This window comes from Pseudophryne corroboree, chromosome 9 (genome assembly GCF_028390025.1).
Source record: "Pseudophryne corroboree isolate aPseCor3 chromosome 9, aPseCor3.hap2, whole genome shotgun sequence".
In the NCBI taxonomy this organism is placed as follows: Eukaryota; Metazoa; Chordata; class Amphibia; order Anura; family Myobatrachidae; genus Pseudophryne; species Pseudophryne corroboree.
In genome coordinates, this window is record NC_086452.1 from 24,572,909 (window position 1) to 24,590,521 (window position 17,613).

Sequence of the window (17,613 nt, forward strand, 5' to 3'; positions counted from 1 at the left end):
CAGAGTGCAACTAAACTCATCATCCACTCACTGGTCATCTCACGACTTGACTACTGCAATGTTCTCCTCACTGGCCTCGCTTGCTCCCATCTTGCTCTCCTCCAATCTGTCCTAAACTCTGCAGCTAGGCTTATCTTCCTCTCCCGCCGCACCACATCTGCCACTCCCCTTCGCCAAAATCTACACTCGCTCCCATTCCCCTACAGAATCCTCTTCAAACTCCTCACCCTCACATACAAGGCCATCTCTAATTCCACTGCTCCCTACATCTCCAACCTCCTCTCCCTTCATACTCCCTCCCGCCCCCTACGGTTGACCAATGACCGTCGCCTCTCCACCGCCCTGGTCACTGCTTCCCATGCTCGTTTTCAAGACTATGCCCGTGCTGCACCCCTTCAGTGGAATGCACTCCCCCGCTCCATTAGACTCTCTTCCCAACCTTGCAAAGCTTAGTTCAAACGGGCACTAAAAACCCACCTATTCATCAAAGCATACCCTCCCGATGCATAACCCATTCTGTATCTGCGCCTCCACCCCCCCTGCCTCATGCCATGAACATCTCAGCTTTGCTTGTATACTGCCATCAGGCTAACTCCCGCTTGCCTGCACCTCTTGTCATCTGTCTGTCGCCCCTCCCCACTAGACTGTTAGCTCTTCAGAGCAGGGCCCTCTTTCCTCTTGTTATCTAAGTCCTCGTCTTGACACATTTCACTCGCAGCTCTCCCCTACTCAACGACCATCTTTACTCTGCTAGTAAAGGCTCATATCCATCTATGGCCACCAGCCTCTAGTAGTACGATGATCACTCCCTCAATACTTACATCTTAGTTGTATTATGTCTTGAGAATGTGTGGTGCTCTATGTTACCTGGAGTCTATTTCTGTTATTTATTTACTGTAATGCTATGTTTTGTCTCCCTGTACTGTTCTTTGTACGGCGCTGCGAAACACATGTGGCGCCTTATAAATAAAATGTAATAATAATAATAATAATAATTGAAGACAAACCGTATGGTACACTTTGAATATTTACTGGCTCAGGGCCAAATTATAGGTGGGGCGGACAGGGTGGCCAGGGCCCCCACACTGTGTCAAATATGGCCCTGGCCCGGCCGGCCCATTCTATCCCTACCTGGCCAACTCCCGGCAGCAAGGAACTGCAGTGCCACAATTCTTGGGTGGGAATTGGGTGGGGCTAATGTTGTGGATTGTGCACTCCCATCAGAAACCTGTGCTGAAGCCTAGCCAGGCTGTAACAAATAGTGTCTTTCCCCATCCCTTCCTCTCTCTCTTGCTCCCCTCTTTGTCTCACCCTCTTTCTCTCCCTGACACTCTCTCTCTCTCTCTCTCTGACATGCTCTCACTCACTCTCCCTGACGCTCTCTCCTGCTCACCACCCTTCCTCTCTCTGTCTCTCCCCTCTCTATCTCCCTCTTGCTCCCCTCTATCTCTTCCTCTCTCTCTCTCTCTCTGTCTCTCCCTCTTTCTCTCCCTGACACTCTTCTCCCAGGGCCGTATTTTCATATGTGTCAGTGGGCAGTTGCACAAGGGCTCCAGGAGTATAAGGGCCCTAGACTGATAGCTGAGGGTCCCTTCTTTTCAGGGGTACCAGATTTTTTTAAATCGGCCCTGGGGTACCGGAGATATCTGACTTCAAAGCAGTGGTCCCCATCCAAGCCTGTTCATTGCTCTTCCCAGCCACATATCTCGGGTTCTGTTGGACTTAGAGTTTTTCTGCAGGTGCAATCCAAAAGCTGAGACTCTCTCATTTTGGAGAACATTGGCAGCTTGTCTCTACTGTGGCCAGAACCAGAGATATCAGTCTTCCAGCAGCTGGTCCCTGCTCCAGCTCCACACACCTGGTATACAGTTGTATATTTTTGTCGGTGGATTGCTCTGGCTCCTGAACTCTGATTCCCAAGTCCCCAGTACCTCCTGAAAGGTGTCACCAGTACTTCCTGAAAGGTGGGATTCTCTAGTTTTTTGTATCTATTTCCAGGAGCTAGAGATATCTGCAGTCAAGCAAGCTGCCCTCCCACAGAAAATGATGAATATTAAGCCCAGTCCACTAGCCACTCCACTCCGCTGTGTATTAAATACGCCCTACCACCCTAGAAGTCATGTACTGAGGCCCCTTCATTCAGCCCTATTACAGTTTAGTATTCCTCTTTATGCCCCATCTCCCACCATCTGTAGGAGTAATTAGCAGAAATTACTGCTCCAGGTCCTACATGCTGAGCGTAAGAGAGAACACCCCCTACCGTCCGCGGGACATCAAAGCTGCTGCTGATAGCACCTCCCATCCCTGGAGGATAGGTAGGGGCATCAGTGCATTGCTTTGCCCAGGGGCCTACACAGCTGTTAAGATGGCCCCTTTCTTTCTCTCATTCCCTCTCTTTCCCTGACACTCTCTTTCTTGCACCGACACCCTCTCTCCCTGTCCCCTCCCCCCTCTCCCTCTTTCTCTGTCTCTTTCTAGCTCCTCTCTCTCCCTGACTTTCTTTCTCTCTGGCACCCTCTTTCTCTATCTTGCTCTTCTCTCTTTCTCCCTGATACCGTCTCTCTGTCATTCTCCCCCCTTTCTCTCCCTGACATACTCTCTCCTTGACACCCTCTCCCACCTTTCCACTCGCTCCCTCTCACTGTTGATCCCCTTTTTCTCTCTCTCTCCCTGACACCCTCTGTCTCTCCCACTTACTCCCCCTCCCTTTCCCTCTCTCCCTGACACGGTCTCTCTTCCTCTCCTGCTCACCTCTTTCTCCCCCTCTCTCCCTGACACCCTTTCATTTTCTCACTTTCCTCTCATCCCTCTCTTCTCTTTGTCCATCACCCTCTCTCTCTGCTGCTCCTCTCTATCGCTGTCTCTCTCTCTCTGACACCCTCTCTCTCTCTCTCTCCTTGACCCTCATTATCCCCTCTCTTTCTCTCATTCTCTTCCTGATCACTTCCCCCTCTCTCTCGCCCTGGCACCCTCTCTCACTCTTTCTCCATCCCTTTCTTGCTCCTCTCTCTACCTGACACCCTTTCTGTCTCTCTGACACCCTTTTTCTCTATCTTGCTCTCTTCTCTTTTTTCCCTGATACCTTCTCTCTTTATTGTCCCCCCATCTCTCTCCCTTGCTCCCCCTCTTTCTCTCTCCCTGACACACTCTTTGTCTCTCTCTCACTTCCCTCACTCTCTTTCCTGCTCCCTAAGGGTCCGAGTAGTGACAATGGTGGGGTGTAGTCAATTTTATTGGTGGGGCCCCCCACATATTTATTGCCCTGGGGCTCCCTGTAGCTTAATTTGGCACTGTACTGAGTGCTCAGCACCTGAACTTGCAATGTGCAATGTGTCAGTAAATAAAAGTTCCGATGAGATTAGCTGTGAGCCTAAAGGTTACCATGCACCTATTTGCATGCTGCTTATAAAAAGTAAATACATTAAACTCATATATTGTATATAATACTCCTTTGTTTATGATTCCATTGCAGTGATACAGATAATATTATTTGCTATATTTATTTGGGATGTTACGCGGCTGTGTACATTGTCAGCCTGAAGGTTTTGGATTATTAACTTTTTCTCAATATATTTTGACATATGGGAGTGGGAGGATGTGTAGGAGAACATACTGTAGCGCTCAGGATAAATTTCACGCACTCACGTCTGCTGCTGGAAGCTGCCTCATCGGGAACGTGAGATTATCTACTGTGTTTATAAAGATCTCTTAATAATAACAGTGCTATTTGCATTATTAGTAAACTGTATGAAGATATAACATATCCATTGCCATTTCTAAGGGATTAGAGACGTGAGGGTTTTTATATAGTTCACGGCAATCTGAGGTCACGTCCGATGTCCACAGTAATATACAATAATCATTATCAGCAGGGGACGCGATAGTCTCTCCTAATACAGTTTCCATATAAAGGTGTACGTACACAATGATAAAATAATTCACTGCTCATACAGAGGTTACTTACAGTACTGTTGTGTATTATATATTGTGTAACTGTATTTACACACAGCGACTGTTACACAGTGCAATAGGCTCCAAATTGTAAAGTGATGCAGGATATGCTGGCAGGGCCGGTTCTAGAACTTGTGGCGCCCAGGGGCAAACGTTTTCTTTGGCGCAACCCCCCCTCCCCTGTTCAAAACAGGGACAGTGCGTGGCATAAATAGGGGCATGGCTTCACAGGAAGGGGCATGGCCACAGAACAGTACCAATTCACATTACATTGCACAGTAGTTCCGTCAATCACATTACACCACACACTAGTAGCCATTATACACTTTATGCAATGTTAGAGCCCCTTACACACATTACACCACAGTAGAGCAGTGCCTCTTATACACATTACGCCAGGTAGAGCCCCTTATACACATTACGCCAGGTAGAGCCCCTTTACATTGTTTGCCATTTTTCCCCTTACACACGATGCCACACATCATAAGTGCCCATTACATATTATGCCACACACCGTAATGCCCATTACACATTACGTCACACACCGTAATGCCAATTACAAGTTTTGCCAAGACCTTGATAAAGACCCATGGTCGAAACGCGTTGGTGTGAGGGCTATAAACTTCCTGCGGACCTTCCGGACAGCCATTTTAATAGGGCGGAAGGCCCGAAACGCGTTGGAGAGAGACGGAGGCAGGAGTAGCGGAAGCGGGATCTGACGTCATCACCAAGCGCCGATCTCAAAACAAACGGATACCGCAACTCATTGCAGGAGGGAACCAGAGCCGGGACGCCACTAGTGAGCTGCGATTGGCGGCTCACAAAAGGTAGGGAGAGCCAGGGTCAGTCAATTACTGGACAGTAAAACCTGGATCACTAATACGGAACCCCCAGCAATTAAAAAACCTACAAAATACCTCTACATATTACCCAAAGGAGCTGTATTCATTATAACTAACAGTTTTCTTTTTTTAGGTATGAGCATTTTTTAAACAAATTACAAGCGCTTCTATTTTTTAGAGTCAGTATTGTTTATCTTTACAGAAGCTGCTAAAAATCACACAAGCGCAGTGAAAAATATATTCCATTACACATTATGCCACATAGAGTTATGCCCGACACCATTTTATGCTCCACACACAATAAAGGGGGTAATTCAGAGTTGATCGCAGCAGCAAATTTGTTAGCAGTTGTGCAAAACCATGGCCCTCATTCCGACCTGATCGCTAGCAGGCTACTTTTAGCATTGCTGTGATCAGGTAGTCGCCGCCTACAGGGGAGGGGGGAATCGCTGTGCAGGGCTGCGCTCGCTTGTGCAGAGATTTCAGGGGTTTCACGCTTGCTGCTTGTCACGCTAGGCTGGTGTTAAGGCTCCGGCAACTAAGGTTGGACTTGAGAGACAGCTGCTTGAGGAGAGGGAAGGCGAGGAGGCTGGATGTAGTTCCTTCTCATGGTATGAAGTACTAATTATGAACCCAAGGAGAGACTGAGGATGATGAAGAAGATATAATAATATGATTTTATGAAGTAACGATGATAATCAGACTGAGGTTTTCTGAATGACTGAGCTGAAGAATGGAGTTTATGATTAAAAAACGAGACTGAAGAACTCTGAATGAATAACTGAGGACTGTGACTGTGGCTTTAAGACGAGGCTGAAGAATGAATAACTGAAGACTGTGGCTTTAAGATGAGGCTGAAGAATGAAGGACTGAAGACTGTGGCTTTAAGACGAGGCTGAAGAATGAAGAACTGAAGACTGTGGCTTTAAGACGAGGCTGAAGAATGAAGAACTGAAGACTGGCTTTAAGACGAGGCTGAAGAATAACATCCGATGTACTACTGCTCACACCCCTGGATCCCCTCCAAACCCAGGGGTCTCATGCTCACTGCCAGGGGTTCATGCTCGTTGTCAGGAGTTTAGATGGGAGAACATGCATTTCTGCATCTTCTCCCGGCGGCACCAGCATTTCCGGTGCTTCCAGGTAACGCTATGACCGCTGTTCACTGTCAGACGCTAGAGGCCAAGTAGGACCTCTAGCATCTGTCTCCCCCGCTCTCTTCCTTGGTGCACTGTCGGCTGCAGGCAGATGCTCATGCAACCCCCTGGCCTGCTGCAGCCATTCTTATTGTGCAGAGTGCGGCTGCGGGGTGACTTTGGCCTCAGTGCCCCAGCCGGCCGCCCTGCTTATCTGCACCTAAAACTGCCACTGTACCCTGATGATATATATAAATGTTAGGAAATACTAAAAAAGAGTGTTTCAGACACCCCATAAGAACTGGCAACCAAGGTTTCTAAGGGTTAGCGTGGGCTTTGATTATATGACGGTAATGACAAGGAAACAGAAAACCTGCCTGAGGTTTTGTGGTTCTCTCAGGTTTCAGGTTAGTTAGGGCCCTATTCATCATCCCTTATGGGCCCATTACACACACGGAAATCAGTAATGGGCTCATTCATTATTAGGGTCCGAATGGCTCCCGGTGGCCCACTCTTTCCTATTGGAAGAAGTTCCGGATTCTGAATAGATCCCTCCACTTCAGCAGGCCCCTGGGTGCACACGCAAGAACTCTGTTTATCACACATGCGCACTTACATTGCCCGGCAGAGTAAACCTTCAATGCTAGTATTGTGCAGTGAAAGTGTAGTTCTCGCAGTTCTGCTGTGTTGGTACGGTAGCATCCTCCGCCACAACTCACGGTGAGCTGGATGTGGGGCCTCATTCAGGTTGGATCGCAAAAGTTGCGATTCGCAATCCGGACGATTATTGAACGACTGTGCATGCGCAACCGCGAATAGCGATCATTTCTGTGACTGCATTGTGCTTCATTGCAATCACTTTTTGATTGACAGGAAGCCAGCGTTTAGGGGTGGAAGCATGGCGTTTTGTGGGTGTTTGTAAAAATGTAGGCGAGGCAAGGCATTTTTCCGGGTGGGTCTCTGACGTAAGCGATGACCACTTCCACCCTCTTGCGTCTGCAGAATTGTGGACGACCTTGCCTGGCGCAGATGGGAAAATTCTTCGATGTTCCGGATGTTCTGGTTTTGCGATCAGAACGCACATTGCGATGCATTCGCAATTTCTGCAATGGGCGTTTTTTCTCTATTTCTGGGCGGCAACTATTTGATCGCAGCGACTGCTTTTTAGCAGAAACTGCAATCCGTGCTGAATAAGGCCTATAGATTGAAAGCTTGCGAGCAGGGCCTTCCAACCTCTATGACTGTCTGTTATATTACCCAGTTTTGTTTTATCACTGTTGTTTCCAATTATAAAGCGCAATGGAATTTTCTGCCCTATATAAGAAACTGTTAATTAAGTATTATTTATTATCAACTCAATAATGAATAAACCCCTTCGTGTGGCTTGTCTTTCATGGGCAGATCAAGTCATTTACTATGAATATGTCAGTTTGTATAGTCTTGTAATTATCTCTATAATTATCTCCTGAATTTCCATGTTGAGGAAAAATATATTGATGGCGTTACCTGTTTACAAAGCAGGTTTGACATTTGCATATGGCTGTACTGTGGCCCTCATTCCGAGTTGTTCGCTCATTAGCTGCTTTTAGCAGCATTGCACACGCTAGGCCTCCGCTCTCTGGGAGTGTATCTTAGCTTAGTAGAATAGCGAACGAAAGATTCCCAAAATAGCGAATAGAAATTTCTTAGCAGTTTCTGAGTAGCTCCGGACTTACTCACAAATAGCGATCAGTTCAGGCCGTTTCGTTCCTGGTTTGACGTCACACACACGCCCAGCGTCCGGCCAACCACTCCCCCGTTTCTCCAGACACTCCCGCGTTTTTGCCTGACACGCCTGCGTTTTTCCGCACACTCCCAGAAAACGGCCAGTTTCCGCCCATAAACACCCACTTCCTGTCAATCACACTCCGATCACTTCAACGATGAAAAATCTTCGTTCGGGCGTGAGTAAATTTACTAAGTTTTGAGCAAAAATACTTAGCGCATGCGCACTGCGTACCATGCGCATTTTTGCCTTAATTGCTCCGTAGCGAAAATCGGCAACGAGTGAACAACTCGGAATGACCCCCTGTATGTTTACTCATGCCAGACAGTTCATTGTATATAGTATGTACCTCCTGTCAGGTTCGGCTTTGCCAAGATGGCGGATGTGCAGCGTAATTGATGGCGGATGTGCAGCGTAATTGAACATGCTGCTTTTGGAACCAGCTTTTGGTTCCTGCCGGCGGTGGATATATCGCCAGAGTAGCCCATGCGGCTTCTGCAAGACCTGGCACGGCAGTCAGTGATGCTGGTAAATCCGCTATGGAGGATATATTTTGTGCAGGGCCTGAGGTATATTGGGGCTATTACTTAAGGCATATTGAGGAGCCAGGAGGGTGTTTTAGGGCAAGTGGGTGGTATGAGAGGCATTTTGAGGTAGATGCCATTCTGAAGGGCACCTGCTGACACGGGTGGAATGGGAATTTAAAGTGGTCTCATGTAGTAGGTGTTGGCAAATTTTCAGTAGGTGGAGTCAGGTGAACAGGAGGTGGGCCACCGGTGTGGGTGCTACCAAGCATCACGTGGGGGTTGGCCATTTCCCAACCACTTACCCTTTCAAGCAGAGAAGTCCAAAACCCAGTGTGGCTGAAAAGACACTTTTGGCGTGGACCACAGAAAAAGGGGCATGGGCTTGTGGAAAGGGGGGTGGCCTCACATCCCGACCCCGTTCCATCACTCCACTCCGCGGAGAGGCTGGGCTGCCTCAGGAGACTTGTGTGGCTGCACTGCCGTCTCCTACACTGTGGCAAGAGCAGAGTGCTGCATGCAATGTTACAGCACACCACCAGGCTCCTGCCACTAAGGAGGAGCAGACATTTTGGTGTCACCACTCGGAGGGTGACACCCTGGTGCAGCCCACAACCCCGAGTGATGCCACTGTCCGTCCCCATGTACGGGTGGCGGTGCAGTGCAGTGCCTTCTGCCGTGCAGGTGTAACTCGCTTCTTACCGCTAGTTGTTCTTCTCAGCTTCCGACCACGGAACCTCTTCAAACCGGGGACCCTTCCTGTAACCTCAACGCGATGATTCAGCCTTGAGGACCAGACGGCTAGGGGAAGAGAAACACTAGTTACCGAGTATCAACTCTTTCCGCGGCGAGGAAGAGGACACACGGGGGTGGCAGCGACCTTCACTGTTCAGGTGAATGTCATCACTGGCCCTAAGGCCTCAGCCACCCAATTGTCACCTATTTGGCACTTGCGCACCAGGTGAAAGCGACCCTCACTAGGCCTAGCGAGGTCTCGCGAACCGGCGCCCACCACGGACCAAGACACACACACAGAGGGTATTGTGCCCACAGGCCTAATGCCTGAACACCCGGTGGTCTAGGGGACTTCGAGAACAGTGGTGAGGGCCCAAGGCCGCCTACCCGGATCGGTGGGAGAGGCTGCAGTGAGGAGCTTCGTTAGCTCTTTTGCTACCCACACACTGCAGCACTCTCCGCCGGTCTTCCGCCGCTGGATCCCGGGTTCCGCCTCTTCCATTTCCTCAGCCGCCGCCTCTTCTTCCCTCTGCTGCCGGATCTTCTCTCACCGCCTCGTCTTCTGCCGCCGCTGGGTCTTCCTCCTCTTCTGGAGCTCTTCACTGTTCCGGCGCTCGACTGACTTCTCCCGCTCCGCAGCGTCTGTTATATGACGCTAGGAGGGGGCGGAGCTATGATGCGACGAGCCCTTATTGGCTTGTCTCGGCCCGTCTCTATTGGCTGCCCGGGCGCGAGCCCCGATTGTCTCACGCCCGGCGCGCCACTCAAATAGCCGTGACCTGATTGGAGGGGCTTGAATCCCACCGGATGCAAGACCTCCGCCCCAGAAGCCCGATGACGCGCAGCATCCCGCCAGGGGAAACGGAGGTAAGGGTCCTCCCTTTTCTCCCCAGCACGGTGCCCGCTTACACCCACATTACAGCACTTCCCCCAGCCCTTATATATTACAGTATTAACACCATGGCACGGCAGTACAGCAATAACTGTGGCATACTAGGGCAATATCACTGTCACACTACGGCAATATCGCGTCTCTAGTGCAAACATCATACAGCTCAGCAGCCTGTGCGTACTGCCATTCTCCACTTCTTCCACATTAATTGTGACTGGAAGCCGGCAGCGGCAGGACTCCGGGTGACTTCAGCAGCAGAGAACTAGGAAGTTAAAGGATGAAGAGGGAACTAGTAGAAGAAGAAGGGGCGAAATCAGGAGTGGGAGCACTGCAAAAGGAAAGTTGGGTGGGGGTGGGTACTGTGGCAAAGTGGGTGGTAGGGGCAGATGGTAGAGGCAAAATGAGAGGAAGGGTACACACTCAGAAAGGTGAAGCAAGAAATAATACCCAGAATGTGCAAACAAGCAAAGGGAGGCAGAGAGGGGAGGCAGAGAGAGGGGCAAAGAGGGGAGGCAGAGAGAGGGGCAGAGAGGGGAAGCAGAGAGGGGAGGCAGAGAGGGGAGGCAGAGAGGGGAAGCAGAGAGCGGGCAGAGAGGGGAAGCAGAGAGCGGGCAGAGAGGGGAGGCAGAGAGGGGAGGCAGAGAGGTGAGGCAGAGAGAGGGGCAGAGAGAGGGGCAGAGAGAGGAGGCAGAGAGAGGGGAGGCAGAGAGGGGAGGCAGAGAGGGGAGGCAGAGTGAGGGGAGGCAGAGAGAGGGGAGGAAGAGAGGGGAGGCAGAGAGAGGGGAGGAAGAGAGGGGAGGCAGAGAGAGGGGAGGAAGAGAGGGGAGGCAGAGAGAGGGGCAGAGAGGGTAAACAGAGAGGGGAAGCAGAGAGAGGGGAGGCAGAGAGAGGGGCAGAGAGAGAGGCACAGAGAGGGGAGGCAGAGAGAGGGGAGGCAGAGAGAGGGGCAGAGAGGGGAGGCAGATTGAGGGGAGGCAGAGAGAGGGGCAGAGACGGGAGGCAGAGAGAGGGGAGGAAGAGAGGGGAGGCAGAGAGAGGGGAGGAAGAGAGGGGAGGCAGAGAGAGGGGCAGAGAGAGGGGAGGCAGAGAGAGGGGAGGCAGAGAGAGGGGAGGAAGAGAGGGGAGGCAGAGAGGGGAGGCAGAGAGGGGAGGCAGAGAGAGGGGCAGAGAGGGTAAACAGAGAGGGGAAGCAGAGAGAGGGGAGGCAGAGAGAGGGGAGGCAGAGAGAGGGGCAGAGAGGGGAGGCAGAGAGAGGGGCAGAGATGGGAGGCAGAGAGAGGGGCAGAGAGAGGGGAGGCAGAGTGAGGGGAGGCAGAGAGAGGGGCAGAGAGGGAGGAGGCAGAGAGAGGGGAGGTAGAGAGGGGAGGCAGAGAGAGGGGAGGCAGAGAGAGGGGAGGAAGAAAGGGGAGGAAGAGAGGGGAGGCAGAGAGAGGGTAAACAGAGAGGGGAAGCAGAGAGAAAGGCAGAGAGGGGAGGCAGAGAGAGGGGAGGAAGAGAGGGGAGGCAGAGAGAGGGGCAGAGAGGGGAGGCAGAGTGAGGGGAGGCAGAGAGAGGGGCAGAGAGGGGAGGCAGAGAGAGGGGCAGAGAGGGTAAACAGAGAGGGGAAGCAGAGAGAGGGGCAGAGAGGGGAGGCAGAGAGAGGGGAGGCAGAGAGAGGGGCAGAGAGGGGAGGTAGAGAGGGGAAGCAGAGAGGGGAGGCAGAGAGAGGGGCAGAGAGGGGAGGCAGAGAGAGGGGAGGAAGAGAGGGGAGGCAGAGAGAGGGGCAGAGAGGGGAGGCAGAGTGAGGGGAGGCAGAGAGAGGGGCAGAGAGGGGAGGCAGAGAGAGGGGAGGAAGAGAGGGGAGGCAGAGAGAGGGGCAGAGAGGAGAGGCAGAGAGAGGGGCAGAGAGGGGAGGCAGAGAGAGGGGAGGAAGAGAGGGGAGGCAGAGAGAGGGGAGGCAGAGAGAGGGGAGGAAGAGAGGGGAGGCAGAGAGAGGGGAGGCAGAGAGAGGGGCAGAGAGGGTAAAGAGAGAGGGGAAGCAGAGAGGGGAAGCAGAGAGAGGGGCAGAGAGGGGAGACAGAGAGAGGGGAGGCAGAGAGGGGAGGCAGAGAGAGGGGCAGAGAGGGGAGGCAGAGAGGGGAAGCAGAGAGAGTAAACAGAGAGAGGAAGCAGAGAGAGGGGCAGAGAGAGGGGTAGAGAGGGGAGGCAGAGGTGCATATAATTAGAGGTGATCGAAAGGCACAGAGACAAACACTTGTTTTTAGTGAATGAACACAGTGAGGGGCGATGGTTTGATACACCTCCCCCTAAGTGTATTGTATGTTCTCTAGAAGTGTATCAGGTTCCCCATCACTGCTCTCATAGATAGGGAAAGCAGTTTAAAGTTTAACTTTTCCCAAACTGACCCACAATTCTTCCCTGTCTTTCCCTGCGCGCTGGCAGGGAGCTACCCGTCGCTGTCCGGGTCGCAGCGGCACGCCTGCGTTGCCCGGACCGCACCCCTAAAACGGTGGACAAATGCCGCTGGCCCGCCCCCTCCCGCCCTGTGACTGTCTTGACAAGCAGAGGCGATCGCTGGGCTGAGATGGCCATTGGCTGTCTGGCATGTGCCGGCGCAGTTCAGATCTGATTGGCTGCTGTGCGAAAACACACAGCAGCGATTAGATGTGAATCAGGCCAGTGGCGTAACTCCCGGAGGCAGTGGAGACTCTTGCCGCCGGGCGTTAGCCATCAGGGGGGCACAGAGGAGCAGGCACCGGACACTGGAGGTTATAGATTAATTAATCTATAACCACTTCTTTTGTGCGCGCTGCGGCGCTGATGACTTCTGCAGCGAGCGGTAGAGCACCTGCCGCTGCTGCAGCCGTCAAAGCAGAGTCCCGGGAGCCCGTGCCCGTCTCACCACTGCGCTGGTATTGGTCCAAGTCACAAAAGGGAGGGGGCGTTGCAGCTGTCTCTCTTCTGCTCTGCTACCTGCGTGGGAGGCTGGGAGGAGGTTCGGCGTTGGATCACGGAAGTCTGTGTCTGGAGTCCCACCAGGGCCAGTGACAGCTTCCAAGCCAGCAGCCAGCATAGGGAGGTATGCTATTAAACATGAAAAAAATAATACAGTATATAAATGGCAATCCTCCTGGACCTTAATACACTTTTAATATGGAAGCACATGGAGTGCCGTCTCGATTTTCTCCATAATGGACTATGCTCTGGGTTCCATCCTCGCAGGGGTCTCCTGCGCTTTGGAAGGGGTTTCATGTGCGTTGCCAGGGTCTCCTGCGCGTTGCCAGGCATTTCATGTGCGTTGCCTTGGGTCACTTGTGCGTTTCCAGGGGTTGCCAGGCATTTCATGTGCGTTGCCTTGGGTCACTTGTGCGTTTCCAGGGGTTGCCAGGCATTTCATGTGCGTTGCCTTGGGTCACTTGTGCGTTTCCAGGGGTTGCCAGGCATTTCATGTGCGTTGCCTTGGGTCACTTGTGCGTTTCCAGGGGTTGCCAGGGGTTTCCTGCGTGTTGCCCCAATAAAGTTAGGAAGGGTGGGTGCGGGCATCAGTAAGGTTACTGCTAGCCCCCGCAGCCGATTGAGACGCGCTGGGGGCTGCGGACACGCTTCCGTACCATAGCAGTGTAAAAAAACACCCTCTTAAAATGACTGCTGCCGAGGAGACAGGCGCTAAAGGTGAAATGTGAGCTTTAGCGTCTGTCTCCTCCTCGGCGGCGGCCATGTTTGGATGTTTTTTTACACTGTTATGGTACGGAAGCGCTTCCGCAGTCCCCAGCGCATCTCAATCTACTGCGGGGGCTGCGGCAGCTAGCTTTACTAGGGCAGCGGCTCCGTGGGTGCTCCTTGTTTTCCGTGGGTGCTCGGGCCCGGGAGCACCCTCAGAATCGCGCCTATGTGTCCAGTGTGCACCTTTTCTTGGCATGAAGGTCCAAGATAAAGCAATACTGGGTTTTTTTTTATATAAGATGCCACAAATGCTGTCTGCAGTATATGGGGGTAACCAATGCTGTGAGGGGGGGGGGGGGCACCACATCCATATCGCCTCCGGGTGCATGATATGAACTTACGCCTCTGAATCATGCCCTCTATACTGTAGCACTTATCCTTGTGTAACAGTGTTTATTTCCCTCTCACCTCTCTGTCTGTTATTACCTGTCTTGTTTTATTACTGTTTTCTTCCCAATTGTAAAGCGCAACAGAGTATGCTAGCGACACATAAGTAACTTAGGGGGTAATTCCAAGTTGATCGCAGCAGGATTTTTGATAGCAATTGGGCAAAACCATGTGCACTGCAAGGGAGGCAGATATAACATGTGCAGAGAGAGTTAGATTTGGGTGGGTTATTTTATTTCTGTGCAGGGTAAATATTGGCTGCTTTATTTTTACACTGCAAATTAGATTGCAGATTGAACACACCCCACCCAAATCTAACTCTCTCTGCACATGTTATATCTGCCTCCCCTGCAGCGCACATGGTTTTGCCCAATTGCTATCAAAAATCCTGCTGCGATCAACTTGGAATTACCCCCTTAATAAATACTAAAGAATCGGTCAGCAGTGGGCGCCATTATTAATCACATTACAGGTAAATGAAGTGAGAGCCTTATTTGCACAAATATTTGCACACAACAGTGTTTAATTAATCAGACGCAGGAATATGAGGTCAGGTCGGGGACATATTGCAGCGATTGGACGGCCTATAAAGCGCCAGGAACAATTCATTAATTGCAGCTAAGCAAAAACAAAAACGCACGCTATTGTAAAAAGGAGGCGTATTCCGATAAGGAATGCACACACAACATCAACACTGCTTACCGCGCTGCGCTGGTAATAGCAGACAGATTACAGTGTCATATGGAAAACTAATTTCTATCTTATTTCCCCGGCAGGGTAAAGGTTATAAAGCCTTACAGCAGGATCCCGTAATAGAAAAAGAGCAAAACAAAAGCATAAAGCGATGAATTATCAGACGTATGTCTCTGTGTAGACAGTTTCCTCCTGGCTGTCAGGTGGCGACGCGCTCGCCCTTTTCCTGGGATATCAGCGTTGCTACTAAAGACTCCATCTGTCAGTTACTGTCTTCCAAACTGCTAGTCCTGCAGCAAGACTGGAATCGCATTGTACTCATGGGATCAGACACGTAACCTGTGAGATGAAAAGAAATAAAAGTTAATGCAATGTCTCTGAGACAGGTCACGTAGACGGTGACTGACGACGCTAGATAGCGTTGGACTCATGAACTGTGCCTCACGCTTCGCCAGAGACGGGTGAAGTCATATGTATGCATATTTAAATGGATAAAGGTTATTCCGAGTTGAACACAAGTTCAAACGCGGGCACATCCCGCAATTATTGCCAAACTGCGAATGCGCCGAGTAATGCAATCACGGACTGCGCATGCCCCACAATGTGCAGACTCACCTTGGCGGAAGATATGAGAGTGGAGGGTTTACTTCATGAGTGGACGCTTCTCTCTGTGTGTATGGGGGGGCTATGGACTGCACATTATAAATCTAAATATAATAAGAGGTGCTACCAAGCTGAAACTTGTAGTTCCTCATGGAATAAAAAGAGAAAATGCATATGCACACTCTATAGTACTAAGCACTGCTAATCTGAATAATTATAAAAAAAAAACCCTCATCAATACAACATACAGCAAAATTGAGGTGCTTAGCATAATTTTGGGACAAAAATATAGGCCAGCCAGCCACGACCAGTGACCTCATCTAGTGGGTCCCATAATGTCTTGATTCGGTTGGCCTGTGCTGGCCTGGGGGAGGTCCCATGTCCTGGACTTGAACCTTAGTATTAGGGACCCATCAGATTACCAGGTCTCAGTTTGTGGGCCCGTATTTTTGCCCAATTATGCCAAGCACCTCAATTTTGCTCTATGTGAAATTGATGAGTCTAGTACAATTATTCTGATTAGCAGTGCTTAGTACTATAGAATGTGCGCTTCTCTCTGTGATTTACGTCATTCCTGGGTGGTTCCCGTGCAGACGCATCAAACTTAGTGGTGTGCCAGGGGTGGAGCCTAAGCTCCATTCTCCCTGCACCATGCGGAAAAAAAACACTGCTGCCTCTCCGTCAATGGCAATCCATTGATAATTGTTAACCATTTATGTTGGATGGCCATCCCTAAGCCAAGATGCTTTTTGTAGGTTTGGTTAGGGAGAGAGCACATATTATTGTTAATACTTATTTTCCGGCATGCCCACAAAAGGCCAGTATGGAGTTTACTATGTGCTGATAACATGTAGCCAGTCTGATTTTCTGACTACAACATCAAAGACCAGGGATAAGAGGCTGCTGTCACACAAATCTTATATAAAACATACATTATGCTATAGGAAGTTCTTACATCCTGTTGTATTCTATAGCAAATTACGGGGCTCTGGCTAGGGATGGCCATCGACCATCGATGATTCATAATCATTGATGGTTACGACCGATGTCGAATAGTTTTTGCCATCGATGGGAGAGAACCAGAAGGTTTCTCTCCATCGATGGCTTAGCCTAAACATAACAAAAAAAAATAAAAATACATATATTTTTTTTTAAAGATGCTGGGATCCGAAGCATAGCTCTGCCCCCAGCACCCATGAAGCCCCGCCACCAGTCTGTGATTGGCCCGCGGGTCATTCACAGACATAACAGAAATGGCCATTGATGAGTGAAACCATCGATTGTCTCCCATAGCATAGTTAGTGACCATCGATGGCCACACACAGTTTCACCATCGATGACGAACACACCGATGGCCATCCTTAGCTCTGGCTTAGGATGCATCTACAGTATATGAAACAGCTGCTACTGATTAAATGGGTTCCGCAGATATGAATTTAAAAGAGCTTGGGGGTCATTCAGCTTGCATCGCAACCATGATGCAAGCGTATTTTTAGCGAAAACCCCCGTGGGCGCATACGAAAGTTCCGTTCTGCACATGCACCTGTATTTAATGTGGGTGACCCGCAGTAATTGCAAACGCCTTTGCCTGTCTTCAGCATTTTCGGGGGGGCTGCATGTCGTCACAACTAAAAAAATAGCAGCGAGTCTCCTGATGTCGCCGGCAGTAGGCATCCACAATTTCACCGATCATGCTGTAATTGTTGTGCGGTCACAATTTCAGCGTAATCGCAGTGGGTGGGCGGTGGGCTGCATTCTGGGCGGCCTTGCTCTGCGATGGCCCCCCCCCCCCCCCCCCTCCCAGCATACTATTGAAATTATTGCAAATTCTGCTAAAAAGCAGAATCTGCAATCCTTACTGTATAACACCCCCCCCCCCCCCCCCCTTGTGTCTTATCATTGCCAAGCAAGAGCCAATGAGCAGCCTCCCTGGTGCCTCCTGACTGCAGAGAAAGCAAGCTGGTGAGAAGGTCCTGATACTTCCCCCAACATTCCAGCAATACCACCCCACCTCATACCTCATACCTCATCACTGGGCCGGCCTTCCCCTGCTGTGACCACCGATCAGCTGTATGCTGCTCTGCACTAACCCTCTGTGCAGGTTCCGTGTCGTGCTGGCGCTTACACAGCAAAGTGTGATACCAAAGGGATGGGCGAGCATGGGGCTGAGTAAGCTAAGAGAGGTGAGGACCAAGACTGGGTGAGATGGATCAGGCCAGAGCCCACACCAAAAGGCTGGCTGGTTCCCCCTGGAGTGGGTCTATCCACCAGGAAGAAGTCTAATGAGTAATAGGCCCAAACAGCTAAAAAGTTAGAAACCCCCATCTCATTAAGTGACCCTATGATCATAGAGGCTTCAGGTCCTGATCAGGCCTATGTGGCC

General features: G+C 50.7%; 1 protein-coding gene across 4 annotated transcripts in view; it reads right to left on the bottom strand.

Moving 5' to 3' along the window:
• Positions 1–14,437: 14,437 nt before the first annotated feature.
• Positions 14,438–17,613, bottom strand: part of TNNI3K (TNNI3 interacting kinase) — a 308,028-nt gene continuing 304,852 nt past the window's right edge. For all 4 annotated transcript variants that reach the window (XM_063939083.1, XM_063939082.1, XM_063939084.1 and 1 more), the window contains one exon: positions 14,438–14,966. In XM_063939083.1, coding sequence (XP_063795153.1) covers positions 14,890–14,966 — 77 coding nt within the window. In that variant the 3' untranslated portion in view covers positions 14,438–14,889. The remainder of the gene's footprint in view (positions 14,967–17,613) is intronic.